This window comes from Hemitrygon akajei, chromosome 7 (genome assembly GCF_048418815.1).
Source record: "Hemitrygon akajei chromosome 7, sHemAka1.3, whole genome shotgun sequence".
NCBI lineage: Eukaryota > Metazoa > Chordata > Chondrichthyes > Myliobatiformes > Dasyatidae > Hemitrygon > Hemitrygon akajei.
Window position 1 is genome coordinate 40,328,639 of NC_133130.1, and position 16,934 is coordinate 40,345,572.

The following is a 16,934-nucleotide window of genomic DNA, read 5'->3' on the forward strand; positions in this document are numbered from 1 at the left end:
CAGAGACCCATTTCATAATCAGGTTTATCATCACTCAGACTAATCCTGAAATAATCCCTATGTGACTCCCTTGTCAATTCATCCCCCCATCCCTTCCCACCGATCTCCCTCCTGGCACTTATCCTTGCAAGTAGAACAAGTGCTACACCTGCCCTTACACTTCCTCCCTCACCACCATTCAGGGCCCCAGACAGTCCTTCCAGGTGAGGCGACACTTCACCAGTGAGTCGCCTGGTGTGGTATACTGCGTCCGGTGCTCCCGGTGTGGCCTTTTATATATTGGTGAGATCCGATACAGACTGGGAGACTGTTTCGCTGAACACCTACGCTCTGTCCGTCAGAGAAAGCAGGATCTCCCAGTGGCCACACATTTTAATTCCACATCCCATTCCCATTCTGATACGTCTATCCATTACGTCTATTCCTCTACTATCAAGATGAAGCAACACTCAGGTTGGAGGAACAACACCTTATATACCGTTTGGGTAGCCTCCAACCTGATGGCATGAACATTGACTTTTCTGACTTCCATTAATGCCCCTCCTGCCCTTCTTACCCCATCCCTGATATATTTAGTTTCCCCCCCCCCCCCCTATTTTTTCTTTCTCTCTCTGCCTGGTCTCCATCTCCCTCCGGTGCTCCCCTCCCCCTTTCCTTCTCCCTAGGCCTCCCATCCCACGATCCTTTCCCTTCTCTAGCTCTGTATCCCTTTTGCCTATCACTTTTCTGGCTCTCAGCTTCACCCCACCCCCTCCGGTCTTCTCCTATCATTTGCATTTTCTCCTACCCCTCCTACTTTCAAATCTCTTACTATCTTTCCTTTCAGTTAGTCCTGACGAAGGGTCTCGGCCTGAAACGTCGACAGTGCTTCTCCCTATAGATGCTGCCTGGCCTGCTGCATTCCACCAGCATTTTGTGTGTGCTGCTTAATCCTGAAATTAGTTTTCTGTGTGGCAGCAGTACAGTGCAATACATAAAATTACTCCAGTACTGTGAAGAAATCTTAGGCATTCTGGCTATATATGGAACTAAGACTTTTGTACAACACTATAGGTGGAATTAAAGAAAAGCTGCCCAAACACAGAATATGAGGAAAAGAAAGTATACGTCACGCAGAGAGAGAAACACAGCATAGTTCATTTGAGACAACATTAAGAAAAACATGACCAGATATACTTTGACCTTATGACAAATTCTTGCTTATCTGTTTCTTTGTTCAGTATACAAGTGAGATAATCTTAAATTTCAATGCTCTGACACAGGGCTTCACCCAGAAACATTATTCCTTTCACAAACAAGAGAAAATCTGCAGATGCGGGAAATCCAAGAAACACACACAAAATGCTGGAGGAACTCAGCTGGCCAGGCAGCGTCAATGGAAAAGAGTACAGTCAACATTTCGGGCTGAAACCCTTTGGCAGGACTGGAGAGAAAAAAAAGCTGAGGAGTAGATTTAAAAGGTGGGGGGAGGGGAGAGAGAAACACCAGGTAATAGGTGAAACCTGGAGGGGGAGGGATGAAGTAGAGAGCTGGTAAGTTAATGGTGAAAGAGATACAGGGCTGGAGAAGGGGGAGTCTGATAGAAGACAGAAGACTGTGGAAGAAAGAAAAAGGGGGAGGAACACCAGAGGGAGGCGATGGGCAGGCAAGGAGATAAGGTGAGAGAGGGAAAAGGGGATGGGGAATGGTGAAGGAGAGGGTGGAGAGGCATTACCAGAAGTTCGAGAAATCAATGTTCAAACCATCAGATTGGAGGCTACTAGGATGGAATATAAGGTGGTGTTCCTTCATCCTGAGTGTGGACTCATTGTGACAGTAGAGGAGATATGTTGGAATGGGAAGTGGAATTAAAATGGGTGGCCACTGGGAGATCCCACTTTTTTCTGGCTGACGGAGTATAGGTGCTTGGTGAAATAGTCTCCCAATCTACGTTGGTTCTCACCGATATACAGGGGGCCACTATGGGAGCACCGAACACAGTATATGACCCTAAAAGACTCACAAGAGAAGTGTCGCCTGACCTGGAAGGACTGTTTGGGGCTCTGAACGGTAGAGGGAGGAGGTGTAGGGGCAGGTATAGCACTTGTTCCGCTTGCAAAGGCAAGTGCCAGGTGGGAGATCAGTGGGGAGGGATGAATGGACAAGGGAGTCGTGTAGGGAACGATCCCTGTGGAAAACAGAAAGTGGGTCGGGAGTGGGGGGCAGGAAAAGATGTGCTTAGTGGTGGGGTCCAGTTGGAAATGGCGGAAGTTTCAGAGAATTATGTGCTGGATGTGGAGGCTGGTGGGTTGGTAGGTGAGGACAAGAGGAACCCTGTCCCTGATAGGGTGACAGGACAATAGGGTGATTTTTTTTTTTAGCAACACACACAAAATGCAGGCCAGGCAGCATCTATAGGAAGAAGGACAGTCGATGTTTCGGACTGAAACCCTTCGTCAGGACTAACTGAAAGAAAAGATAGTAAGGGATTTGAAAGTAGGAGGGGGAGGGGGAAATCCGAAAAGTTGAAGGGCCGAAGAAATTATAGATGGGGAGCAGTGAGAGAGGGTCTTTTTGTCTCTTCACACAGAACTGCCTGACCTGTTGACTATTTTCGGCATTTAAGCTTTTCTTTTCTCAGTGAATTCCATTTCACTCTGCTATGACGTGACAGTACAGCAGCCTTAAAATGTTAGTTCTTTACTTTACAGCTCTCAATGGGCCAAGTGGTAATGTTCTGTGACAGAATAGTTCTTTGATTCTTTGAAATGCTGTTGCTCTGATTCTGTGAGTAGCCTCCCAGGTTTTGTTTTGAAAATTCTTGCTTCTTCATCCACTAATCTCGTCCACAGCTGGTGTCCCTGGATCATAATAATAAAAATTTAAATGGTTAATCTGATTGATCATTTTCAGTAGAGTTCAGAAACAATTACTTTCTCAAGTGTTGAGGATGGTTTGTATTAGCTACTTCATTGTTTAAGAATCACAGCTATCTGACAGGAAATTGCTTGATACCTGAAATCACAGATGAGGTTTGAAATAAGAAAAAGCCACAACTTGTATATTCTAATTAATCTTTACTTAAACTCTGTTTAAAACCTGTAATCATTTATTTCCAACATTGGAGGTAAGAGAGAGAGAAGTAAACAAAAACAGTTTTGAAGGGAAGTTTTCAAAAAATGTTAGAAATGAATATATTGATGGCTGTTTTTTTTATTTGTTAACTTGTAGCTCCAGGCTTTGGAAGGAAACATAGAGATGTGAACACAGAGCGTGACTTTTTCATGCGAATGAAATGCACAGTGACAAACCGCGGACGAACTGTCAACCTCAAGTCTGCCACCTGGAAGGTGAGAAAACAGAAGTAGAAATGTAGTGAATTGGATTTGGTGGTTTTCTTGGTGTTTTGCAGTCAAAAGTTCAATGTTTGAGAAATAGTTTCTGTAGTCATTGAGATCGACAAAACACCATTTTAGAAAAACAAACAAAGTGAAGGTAATGAATATGGGATTTGAGTGGAACTTTTGATTCATCAAAAGTTCCATTATAAAGATGAGTAGAAAAGTATCTAATGGCCAAAGGTAAAAATAGGTGATTTAATCCATGCACAAAACAGATAGACCTAACTTTGGGATTTCTGTACTCATTTAAAAGAGTGATAAAATATGGATACCTGCTGGGGTGCTCTGAGGATGATAGGAGGGTGCTATGAATTTCGGGTCACTAGATTGTTATCAATATCTCTCAACTTCCATATGTTGGCGAATGGATTGTGAGAGAAGATGAATGGCTAAGGAGGAGAGGTTTGAGCAGAAACTCCATAATTTGTAATTTCTTACCAACTTTAGTAGCTGGTTATAGTTAGCAAGGATTAAAGGATCTTTGGATAGTTTCTCAAGATTGAGGATGACCTTTTCCCGCACCTGGTGTGTACATGCTGATGTGGCTAACTTGAGACCTATTGACTCAGCCTCAGGTAAGGGAGGAAGTGCTTGATGGTCAGAGCAGATATGTAGTTTGGGTGGTCCAGCTGAGCCAAGGAGTTCTTGTTTATTTTTCAGAATGCTTTCAGAAACTGAATGCACTCAGTACAGGTAAATCTCCTGGAAGGAATTGCACTCCATACTATTTTATTACTTTTTTTGCTTTGATGCTTTTCATTGCATTGTTAAATAAAATGTGCTCAAAATTCAGAGTGATTGCTGTTGGCTATTTTTCATTTGAAATTGTGTGATCTCTTCACTAGGACTGTCAACTGTCCACCAAGGCAGTTAATCTTATTGGGTGAAAATCAATGCCAAGATTGTGACTGGGTTCCTCAATGGGCTATTTACAGGGCCATTGATGCTCCTTGTCAAAACTGTTAAACGATAAAATACCAGAATGATCTGGACGCCAGAAAAACCACACTCCTAATGTCATTCTATTATACAGGTAGTAAGTTTTAAGTGTTCTGTTTTACTTCATTCAGGTGCTGCACTGCACAGGCCACATCAAAATATACACCGCCTGCCAATCCCACACACTTTGTGGATATAAAGAGCCACCTCTGAATTGTCTGATCATGATGTGTGAGCCAATTCAACATCCATCCAACATTGAGGTTCCACTGGACTGCAGAACATTCCTGAGTCGCCACAGCATGGATATGAAATTTACCTACTGCGATGAGAGGTACAGTAACACTTCAAATGTCAAAAGTCAAATTTGAAATGCCCTCAATTCTTCATATTATTCAGAATTTTTAGTGTTAAGTTCACAGATACTAATAAATCATTCATGGTAAACTGAAAAATGAGTACAATAGGGTGATCTTTCTTCCTCGCCAATGGTGAGCATAGCAATGGATCCAATGTCCACTTCAGGCTAACGCTCAGGACCTTCAGCTCTATACAGGTCTGCTGTTGCAAAAGCATGGACAAACCATATTTAGATCAACTGTGCCCCCTCCCACCAGATTTTCAATGTTTGTCCCAAGGTCTAACATGAGACCTATTGACTCAGCCTCACATAAGGGAGGAAGTACATTTGGTGGTTTTCTTGTTGTTTTGCAGTCAAAAGTTCATTGCTCAAGAAGGTTGTTTTATTATCATTGAGGTTGTTTTTATTTTCTAAAATGGTGTTTTGTCAAAGTGAAAGTAATGAATTTGCGCTTTGAGTGGAACTTTTGAATAATGAAAAGTTCCATTATAAAGACGAGTAGAAAGCCAAGAGGAAAAATAAGTGATTTAATCCATGTACAAAACAGATAGAGTTGGGATGCACCTAACTTTGGGCTCTTGGGATACATTTAAAAGACAGATGCCTGCTGGAGATCTCAGAAGATGATAGGAGGGTTCTATGTATATTGGGCCACTAGATTGTTATCAATATCTCTGAATCCAAATGCCTTGAGCTCTCACTGTTTGGCACCTATGAAATCAAAATAAATTTAATTTATATGACTTTAATTTGTTGCTGTCACAGACCTATTTTTCAGCTCTAAATCTACACTTAATCATCGGTATCACATAATGGTTTGTGTGGCAAATGAATAACATGTCAAATGGAAACATTCAGTCTAGGGGCACATTATTGATCACAGTCTAGCAACTGCAGCAGGGTAACAAGGCCTCCCAACCATCTATTTACACTAATCCTACATAAGTCCCTTTTTTTAAAAAACCACTTACATTAACTTCCCGGATAATAACCTTAATTCTATCACTACCTGTAGGCTAGGGGCAATTTACTGTAGCTAATTACCAACTAGCCTTCGGAGAGGAAAGGAAACCGGAGCACCCCACCCTTGTATGGCTACCAGAAGATTGTGCAGACACCACCCAGGGGCAGGACTGAACCTGGGTCTTTGAGACTGTGAAGCACCACTATGCCGCTTGTTAGGCAGCACTGCAAGGCATCCAACCACAGTGAACCTGGATGGGAGATTTGAAGGCTTTTTAAATGTACCAGTTCTGAAGTATTTAGAAGGAACTGGATGAAATGCAGGCAAATGCAACTTGTTCTGAAAGATATCTTGATCAGATGGATGAGTTAGGCTGAAGAGCCTGTTTCCAGGCTGTATAAATAACTCTTGAACTCTACTCTGCAATGCCAGTTTTACAGGAAACAAAGCAATCTTAATATATTAGAGACCTGCATATTATGAAAAGTTAATAAGTGGGCTAAATCAGCGAGCCATGCAGAGAAATAACTTGAATTAACTAAGCATGCTATATTAATGCTTAATCAAATTTAAGCAGGACAGTACAAAACTCTGCTTCACCATTTACAAATCTATAGCTTCCATTTCCCTTGACTACTTCTTATATCTGATTACCCATGAAAACTAGGATTAAAAATAGTCATTGTCTGTACATTGATGGTTTTAAATAATTTCCCTTGAAAATGAAGTTTCTGCAGAATTAATTGGTTTTAGCTGATCTAAAAATGCTGTACAAGAATATAATGTTGTAAAGGTAAATTTGCATGAACAGCCCTGGTCACAAATATTATCAATCAATTACATAATTTTTTTCTATTAGATTAATGGTGAGGTGGATCCTTTCTCAAAACAATGGGAAATTTAGACAAGAACAGATACATGTTTGTTTGCTGAGAAACGTGTGGAATAGGTCCTTCCTGCCATTCAAGTCACGCCACCCAACAATTCCCCCCCCCCCCACTCCGATTTAATCCTAGCCTAATTCTGGGACAATTTACAATGACCAATTAACCTACTAACTGGTATGTCTTTGGAATGTGGGAAGAAACCGGAACATGGGGGAAACCCATGCGGTCATGGGGAGAACGTACAAACTCCTTACAGGCAACGGTGGGAATTGAACCAAAACTTTTTAACAGTGTGATGCATCCAACTGGCCTTGTTGACCCTGAAAACTACTCACGTACAGAATCTTATAGCTTCCTAAATATAATAGATCTAAATCTTATAGACCTTACAGCTAAAAAATTCTAAACCTTATAGATTCCTAAATAGACATTGAACCTTTGAACACTACCTCACTTTATTATATTATTTCTATTTTGCACTATTTTTAATCTAACTATTTACTGTACATATATATTCACTGTAATTGATTTATTTATTTTTCCCTTCTATATTATCATGTATTGAACTGCTGCTGTTAAATTAACAAATTTCATGATACATGTCGATGATAATCAGCCTGATTCCGATGCTGATAATTCAGGTTTTAGTTATAAAATCACTGAAGAAATGAACTGAGTTTCTTTTTGTCTTCTAACATTTTTTATTTGATCTTCCTTCTTTCCCTTTCGTTATGTGCTTTGAACTTAAATTTACGTGTTTTCTTTGCCCTTACATTGTTACCTTGTCAATCTCTCAAACCAATATTTTTAAGGAGAGGCAGTTACTTATCATTTTCATTGAGATTCCAGTCAACTCTTCAACATCAGAACTGAAAAACTGGCAAAACAAGCTTATTAGGCTGCAGTGAGAGTGGGGTAGTTGAATGTTTCTAATAAGACATAATTGGGGTCACCATGGGGATAAGCTGCAAACAAGATCACCTGGTCAGTGAGTGAATCGGAACAGTTAGAGAGTGGGTGAATTAACAAGAGAACATAGACATGGGAATTGCAAAATATAGAGCAGGAGGATATTCCTGACAGAGAGAGCAAAAAACAGTTGATCCAGCATCACAGATTTCTGGCTGATACAGTCAGAAGAATCAAATTAATTGAAGTTGTACAGTTCGATATTGAGTCCTGTTAGTTCGCAGATGAAGTGTACAGATAGTCAAACTTGCAATGGGCTTCACAGTAACAGTACAGAAGTCCACAAACTGATGGGCCACAGTGGAAGTGAGATGAGGAATTAAAAAGACAGGCCACATTGCTACTGTAAACTGAACAAATGTGCTCGGCCATGCAATCACCCAATCTGTGCTAGGTTTCTCCAATATAGAAGATCACCTCCTTCATTTTACTGTTACTGTTAATTCACATTTTTAATAACTTGCCACACAAATTATTTTAAAACCTAAATGGGCAATTCGAACAAATGACAGATATCAATAGATGTCTCGTTGCAGTAAATTAGAGTTCAATGGCCCCTTGTTAGAAAAACCTCATCAGACAAATTCCAGATCCACGTCAATGATCCAAATCACATTAACTATATCAGCTTAGGGCCAGATTACTCCTAGTAAACAGTACAATTTGAAGTGTAAAATATTCAGCCCAATATTAAGCATTCATTGTTTAGGTAAGAGGCTTGTGACCTGGATCAAAACGTCTTATGATCTTAGATCACACTGTTTCAGTGTCAGTATGAAAGCACCATAACATAACAGTTTGATCCACAGAATTGTTCTGGTAGCCTTCAAATTGAAAGACATAAGAAATAAAGCTTCACTGTTTCCAACTGGCACATCACTGCTTTTATCTTGATTATTTTACCTTGTTTTATTTTGTTTCATCCTAATTTGTTTATTTCCAAAAGAAGATTCTTCTGAGAATAATGATTATTACCCTGAGCTGCTTTAACCTTTTCCTCTCCTCCAGTCGTTGTTTTGTAACAACCTGCTTTTTCCTCTGTCAGGTCAGAGATTCATGGAAAGCTCGCAAATGAAGTTAGACGTCTGAACTGAATTTGGGACTCTCAATGTCTTGCTGAAGAGGAGAATGTTCATTTTTTTTATCACTGTAACCATTGTTATTGCTGCCTCAGTCATTCTGTTGCTGAAAGCCTCCCTCATGCCTTTGTTTCCTCTAGTTGACTATCACAACACAACTGCATACCTTTTTCTACTCACTAATGGCCTCATACCTGTCCCTAAATTGCACCCACCACTTCATTCATTACCTCAGTGCTTACTGACTTAATCATCATAGCTCCTCAGCAACAACTATTGTTAGGTCTGAATTGCAAAATGAAAAGAACACTTCAGTGATCAGTAATGGTTCAACTTTCCCTGTTGATCCTTGCCCACAATTATTGGCAGGATATAGTTTTCATTAAGAAAGTTGATACCAGTGTTCAAAGGAAAATTATGGAACAATTTTGTGGGAACACACTCCAGGTTTTGGTCAATCACAAATGGAAGCTTTAAACTACATTTGCCTTTATTAGAACATTGGGCACATCTCATCTGTTGGAAACTTGCGGGGTTATAATTTAAGCTTCATGGTGTTAATTTTTCTGCCAAGTACACAGTTACAAATTATGTCTCTTTCATTTCAAGAGCATGGGTTCAGTACCTATTAAATCTTTGGTCCCATTTTACAATTTTTTTCACTCTCTCCTTCATCTTTAAGATTCATTTCAATGGTTGACGTTTTCTGTTGTTTTTACTTCTGGTAAGATGGCATCACACTCAGACTACGGGGTCAACCAAAGGAGTTATTGTCTTTTTAAAGCGTTTTTTACGATAGCAAGACCCTGCTGGAATTTAATAACTTATTAGCACTGAGGGTGTGCCCTGTCAACGAGTTGCTCATAGTGGGGAAACTAACAGAGCTGGATTTAATTCGGACTGTGCAGCTGCCTTTGATGAGGTGTTGGTGCATGGAGGTATGCAGTCTAACAGCGAGTGATCGTCTCAGTCGCTTCTCTTGTGATTGCAAGACCCTGTTGGACATTGGTCATGTGGATTGGTGCAAATCCAATTCATTGGTTTATTGGTGTGGCCTCATCATTGCAAGGGCTAAGCCTCAGCTGCAGAGTCACCTGCTTGGAGCCGCCCAGAGGGAGGAGGCTCCACCGGAGTGCTGGAGGTGGTGTGGCATGGCATCCATGATGGAGTCCCTTTGGCAGTGTATGACTGTTGGTACTGTATTTTGCACCTTGGCCCCAGAGTAACGCTGTTTCATTTGGCGATATTCATGTATGGTCGAATGACAATTAAACTTGAACTTAACCATACATCATTTTATTTTCACATTTGGAAGTTTGGGGAATCGGTGAAAAGATAATTGTCCACTTTCTCTTCACCAGAATTGCAGCACTGATGGGATACTGTCCTGATGAACTGCTTGGCCGCTCGGTTTATGAGTTCTACCATGCACTGGATTCAGATCACATGATTAAAAGTCACCAGAACTGTAAGTAGCTCATCAAAATATCTTGCCTTTTAATGTGGTAGCACTATTTGCCAATTACTTTGGAGAAAAAGGTTAACTTTTGATTTTAAAAATGCTTAGGTTGTGTTATGTGTTATCATGCCATGTGTTCTCAGATGAAGTGATTTGTGATTTAAAAAAAAATGTATATATAGTGTACAAAGCATTCTGGTAATCCATTAGGATGCTTAAGTAATTGAAAAATACACTTGCTTCCTTGAATACTGCAACTTTAATTTCTCCATGCAATATATGAAGTGTTGCTTGTAAAAATGCTCTGACATTTCCAGCATACAAGGATCTCCATCTACTCTATAAAAACAGTACCAACCTATAAGGATGGACCTGTACTACTTGGCTTAGGCTGAGTGACCACAAAACAGTGTTTTTTTCCACTGAACCTATGCTTTAACTAAAAATCCCAGTAAATCACTGGAGGGTGGGAGCTATGGTGATGAGTGGCCATCTCAGCCGGTAGAGTTAACACTAATAGATAACTTCACAACAATATAAGGGTATGGCAGATAAGGGATTAGTTTGGCTGGTTTAGATATGGAGGTTCCTGTGGGATTAAATTGTGTGGGAGCCAGTCCAGGTTGGGTGTCTCGGGCAGAAACATCAATGGTTTACTTTTTTCCATAGATGCTGCCTGGCCTGCTGAGTTCCTCCAGCATTTTGTATGTGTTGCTTTGGATTTCCAGCGCCTGCAGATTTTCTTGTGTTTGCAAACTGTGCAAGATTTTGGTTTCAAATTTTCAGACTGACCAGCTGAGTGGAATTTTAGAATCAACCTTCTCAGGTTTTTTTAATTATATTTTTGCAAAGAGTGGCATTTAAGGAAATCTTACATTTCCATAGGATGCCAGCTAATGCTGGAAAGTTAATACCCATACAGCAATGGGTACCCCCTTCTGGAGGGGCAAAGCAGGAGAATATAGTGTTCAGCATGAGCTGCTTCATCAAGAATAAGCAAGTTTGCCATCTGCAGAAGTAGCGATCATCTTTTGACCCTTTCACTCACCTAACACAGAACTGACACACGATGGTGACTTCTACACAGGTTTTGAAAGAACCCTTGTCTGCAGCCCAGAAGGAGGCAGATTCATCCTCTAGGAAATTTTACTCCAAGAATGGGAAAAGTTTCAACCCTCTGCGGTGTGACTGGCAAGGAGGAAGTAGGGTAAACTAGATTGTGCTATGGTCCACCTGACAAAATGCTTGTTACAATCAGAGAAGCAAGCAATATGCCTGTTATAAGCTGATGGCTATTCCACCATCTGAACAAGGGATGGCAAATATTCAATGGTCACTTTATGCTATCAAAGGTACCAATGATCGCTGAACTGTCATTCAGTACCTTCATCAGTCTGGCTTCAAAATATCAGCCTCAACAGAAATGTTAAAAGAAGAACAAATCTCAAGCTGACCAGGAACGTAGAAAGATTGTGCTTGTCTGAAAAGCTGTCAACTCTCAGCCAATAAGAACATAAGAAATAGGAGCAGGAGTAGGCCATCCAGCCTGCCCCACCATTCAATGAGATCATGGCTGATCTGTCCGTAAACTCAGCTCCATCTACCTGTTTTTTCCCCATAACCCTTAATTCCCTTACTGTGTAAAAACCTATCTAACTGTTTCTTAAATATATTTAATGAGGAAGCCTCTACTGCTTCCCTGGGCAGAGAATTCCACAGATTCATCACTCTCTGGGAAAAACAGTTTCTCCTCATCTCCGTCCAAAATCTTCTCCCCTGAATCTTGAGGCAATGCCCCCTAGTTCTAGTCTCACCTACCAATGGAAACAACTTTCCCACTTCTATCTTATCTATCCCTTTCAAAATTTTGTATATTTCTATAAGATCCCCTCTCATTCTTCTGAACTCCAGAGAGTGTAGTCCCAGGCGACTCAATCTTTCCTCATAGGTTAACCCCTTCATCCCTGGAATCAACCTGGTGAACCTCCTCTGCACTGCGATCAAAGCCACTATATCCTTCCTCAAGTATGGGGACCAGAACTGCACACAGTACTCCAGGTGCGGCCTCACCAGTACCCTGTATAGTTGCAGCATGACCTCCCTGATCTTGAATTCAATCCCTCTAGCAATGAGGGCCAACATTCCATTTGCCTTAATAACCTATTGTAGCTGCAAGCCAAATTTTTGGGATTCATGCACAAGCACTCCCAAGTCCCTCTGCACAACAGCATGCTTACAATAGGACTTGCAGTGTCCAGTGTATGAGCTGTCCTGAAGTCCACCAAAACTGAAACCTGTACAGAAACACAAGATACACTGCAAATGCTGGAAATCCAGAGTAAATTATGTAGAGGGCCTCTTTGTTATTCTTCCAAACACTACCATAACTTGTTTGTTGAAAATTACATGAAGATCAAAGAGCTAATTAATTCCAAGTTAACATGTTCCTGCATTGAAAGCTGCACCATTCCTCAAAGGAAAATCAGCAGCTCTATGGATGGCTGAAGGCAGAGGTCCAGCAGAAGGTGTGTGACTTAAAGAACAGATGACAGATGTGAACAATATAGAAGCCTCAGTGATTTGCTGTAGGCCATGACATGCATGTGTTTTTCAACACTGTCAAGGTAGTCTTCAGTGGATAGAGCTGTTTGTTTTCCTTCAGCCAAAATATTCAAGGCCCCACCTATTCGAGTGTCACAAGGTGTCCAGCCCACACAGATATCAATCTCAAGGAACTGCTGAAGAAGTCGTAATAGTAAGAATTCATCCATGGAACAGAAGCTGCACAACAAGTTAGAACCTGACAACACCCCTCAAGATGGATTCCGTAGAGATAAACCATGAAGAGATTTATTGTTAAATAATAGGAAATGCACAAAATATGTAATGCTAGTCCATGTAATAATGTTTTGTCACAACTATCCCTTGTGTTATTGAACCAGCACTCAAAAATACCGAATTTAGCAATCCTACAATTTTCACATCCGGTTCTCCTTTATTGGAATTCTAATTTTAACCATCCTGACAACACTGGGCAGTTCAGTAAAATAAAATGGCTTACTAGAGGAAAGAACAAGAAATAATCTGAACAAAGCAACCATCACAAATCAGACTGCTGTGTAATGCTATCGACAGAGGTCAAAGAGGAGGAATAGAACTAGCTCTTTAGCTGAATAGTCTAATCTGTGATAGGTGTAATGGAGATGGGTCATTTGGGTGTGGTACTGCAGGAAGTTAAGCTATAAAGAAGAAACATGAAAAAGCATTATATGAAATTATATCAAACAGTTTGGAATTTTGTTTAATGTCTTTGTGATGAATATAAATCATTTTTGAAACCTTAATAAGGACAACTAATTGAATTAAAGATCCATATTCTTCAACCTATTCTCAAATGGCCATAATCTCAAACTCACTTAATTTCATAATAGCCTTTATAGTATTGAAAATGAAATCAGATAGCAAAGCTTTATCTTCAGTTGTAAACAGGCTAAATTTTTAATGTTTCACTTTTGACCACAGCAACAATTTCTGTTCTCTGAAGTTCATGCTTGTATTGCATGCAACCTGAATAATTTAATATAAGGTGTCCATAAGTAGTTTTTTTTTTGTAGGTCAGTAGAAGGTGAATAGGGTGATCAGCAGTGTAGTTTAGCTTCTACATTGCAGTATTTGTGTTATCATTGGCCTATCAGATTGGCAGCTGTTCTTCTGGTGACATTGTGTGCTGTTGAAAACAAGATTACAGCACTAACAAGGCCTTCTGGTAAACAAGTAACTGGAGCATAGCACACATTGAGATTTTATTGATTGTGACCAATGTCATTATCCTTTCAAAACACAAATGATAACCACCAGATTCAGACAGGCTCCCAAAGCAAATACTGAATCAAGGTGCAGTTTAAACTTCCAAATGACAGGCTCAAAATACATACCGGTAAGTACTTCATGGATGTACATTAAAGAAACAGTGCGGAAAGTAGCATTCTAATACATCGAGTGGCAATTTTCTAATGATTTCAAATTGTAATAAACAGAATATTAAAGGTGTTTAAAATTTAAACAGTGAATCAAGTAACTCAAAACAAAATAATACATTTCATTGTATTGTACAATGATACTGCACAATGTCAATGTTACACGATCAAAAGATGTTCAATACATAATGAAATGGTTTGTTTATAAAATACTTCTGGATGATCACTGAAGTTTAAATACATGAAGTGAGGTCTTCCTTTTTTATTTTTGTTTTTAAAGTATGCACAAAAGGTCAGTCAGTTACTGGCCAGTACCGGATGCTTGCTAAACGAGGTGGATATGTGTGGGTTGAGACCCAGGGGACAGTCATCTACAACAGCCGTAACTCTCAGCCACAGTGCATTGTCTGCATCAACTATGTTCTGAGGTATGTCTGCTTTATTGCACAATTGATCTCACAGTCAGGAAATTCAGGACAGAAATCCTGTGATTCAGTGATCTTATTTTGGCGTCTGAGTCTTCTATTGTTCTCTGTACATGGATAATTGGTAAAGACTCATCAGTAGTACAGCCTTAGGCACATGACAAACTTGTCTGGAAACTTCGGTAGTCCTGGTGGTAAAGTATAAAACATTTAAAATAGAGAAGGGCTCCTGCTAAAAGCTGTATATGATTAAAGTGTTTCTCTTCACTGATTACAGCTAAATTTAATCATCACTTAAGTTTTAGGCAGGGTTGCAGTTAACAGATGTTGAACATTCAGTAGTGTTGTTATTTGCAGGTAATTTGATTTTGCAAGAAACTTAACTTTTAAAATTGGTATAAAGGATTCTGTTGGGCAGATTTGGTTTTCAATTAAGTCTAATTTGTGTGCAAGTTAAATCAGGTTATTTAGTCTATTGCTGTTTAGATGAAAAAGTATCAAGGTGATGAATATGATTCTCACTTGGATGTTTCAAGTGAATAATTTCAACAAGCCTAATTAAAAAGTAGCTTTTAATTTGTTTGAACTTAAAGTGTAAGAGGCTATGATTCAACAAACTAATTCTCAGTCATTTCTAAAACAAAAAGGTAAATTGTTTGTAACAGAGTGCAAGTTAAAGCAGTACATGGCATCAGGTACTCTTGCCTTATGGTTCTTTACTAGATCCAGAATAATCAGTGACTGGCAAGAATAACAAAGATTAAAATGCAATGATTAGCAGTTAATATTTGGTAAAGGGAAGGTCCGTTAAGTGCAATTAAAATGATCACTATATGCAGAAATCATAGGTATTTAGACCACATTTCATTTCCATGTTTACTATTTAGAGCCTGACCACAGCCGTTATGCTACATCAACTGATAACTTTTAGCCAATAAATTATAATATTTGAATAAAATAAACTCAAAGCACTTAGATTGCTCATTTTTCCAGAAGTTACGTCTCATAACTGTGGAATAATTGTGAACAAAAGTGTCAATTAAAGTAATAGTCATAGAGTATTGCAGGAGAGATATGGGCCTTCGGTTCAACAACTGTGCTGACCACGGTGCCCAGCAGGTTAGTTCCAATTGCCTGCTTTTGGCCTATTTGCCTCTCAGCCCTGCCCCACCATGTACCTAAGCAAGTGTCTCTTAAATGTACTTGCCATAAATACTTCTGGTATCTTGTTCTATCTATTCATCACCCTCTGTGTGGAGAAAGGTGCCCCCACAGACCCCTCTCATCCTCAATCTATGCCCCCTCTCGCCAGTTTTAGACTCCCCTATCCTGGGTCTGTAAGGTCATTCCTGATTCTTCTATGCTCCAAGGAAGAATGACTCAGCCTGAACAACTGCTCCCTATAACTCAGGCCTTGTAGTCCTTGCAACATCTGTGTACATCTTCTCTGCCCTCTTTCGGTTTAATCATGTACTCCCTATTATAGGGTGACCAAAACTGTGCACAAGACTCTGTGTGATCTTACCAATGACTTATACAATTGCATCATAATGTCCTTGCTCCTAACCTCAGTACCCTGACTGATGAAAGCTGTTTTCACCACTCTGACTACCTGTGATGCCATTTTCAACTATGCAGTTGGTTTGGCTGTGCCTATATGCTCCCTTGTGCTCTACAGCATGGTGGGGTGAAGATATGTCTGCGTCAAAGGAGGTAAAAGGCACTTCTTCTCTCCATTAGCCTGCAGATCACCTTTGGGCAAAGTGTAGCACCAGCATAGACCCTCCCCCACCCCGATCAGGAGTGTATGAAGCCATGGGAGCAGATGGTGTATGGTTGTATGGGCAGCTGGCACATATCACAAGTCTTGGTTATGCGACCACTGATGCCAGGCAGACGATCTCTAAAGAGATTGATAACAATTGGGGTCACCTGTCTTATAAAGACATTGCTATGCCTGCCTTCTGGGCAAACTACCGGTAGTTCTGTTGAAAAATTTGCCAAGAGCAATCATGGCCATTGAGCACAATCACCCACGTAATGGGGCATCACATAATGATGTGGATGAACACGGCACCATTCATCGCATGTCCAATGCTGGTTTGACTTTCCAAAATGCATCATCTTGCACTTCCCTATATTTAAATCCATTTGCTGATCCTTAGTTTAATTCGCTAACTGATGAAGGTTGCCTGTCATCTACGATAAACCTTTTTCATCTTCACCACCTCCATCTAATTTTGTGTCATCTGCAAATGTACTAATCAAGCCTTGTGTATTTATGCCCAAATCACTTAGCTAACTAATGAACAACAAAGATCCAAACACACCCTTAGTCATTGGCCATGATTCCGAGAAGCAACCTTTCATCAAAGTGACTATAAAGTTATCGCAGCAGATGATTTGTAAAGTACTAATTGGAGAAAATATCATAAATAATACGTGGGCAGAAGTGGCTTAATGCAATGTCTTTAGGCTTAACTCGTTTGGTATT

General features: G+C 40.0%; 1 protein-coding gene and 1 long non-coding RNA gene across 2 annotated transcripts in view; one reads left to right on the top strand and one right to left on the bottom strand.

Moving 5' to 3' along the window:
* Positions 1-16,934, top strand: part of LOC140730369 (endothelial PAS domain-containing protein 1-like) — a 112,768-nt gene that overhangs the window by 79,340 nt on the left and 16,494 nt on the right. Inside the window, exons 5-8 of the mRNA XM_073050687.1 lie at positions 3,211-3,329; positions 4,451-4,653; positions 9,941-10,047; positions 14,296-14,443. Coding sequence (XP_072906788.1) covers positions 3,211-3,329; positions 4,451-4,653; positions 9,941-10,047; positions 14,296-14,443 — 577 coding nt within the window. The remainder of the gene's footprint in view (positions 1-3,210; positions 3,330-4,450; positions 4,654-9,940; positions 10,048-14,295; positions 14,444-16,934) is intronic.
* Positions 682-16,934, bottom strand: part of LOC140730371 (uncharacterized) — a 131,139-nt gene continuing 114,886 nt past the window's right edge. Inside the window, exon 3 of the long non-coding RNA XR_012099576.1 lies at positions 682-2,840. This is a non-coding gene — a long non-coding RNA (uncharacterized lncRNA). The remainder of the gene's footprint in view (positions 2,841-16,934) is intronic.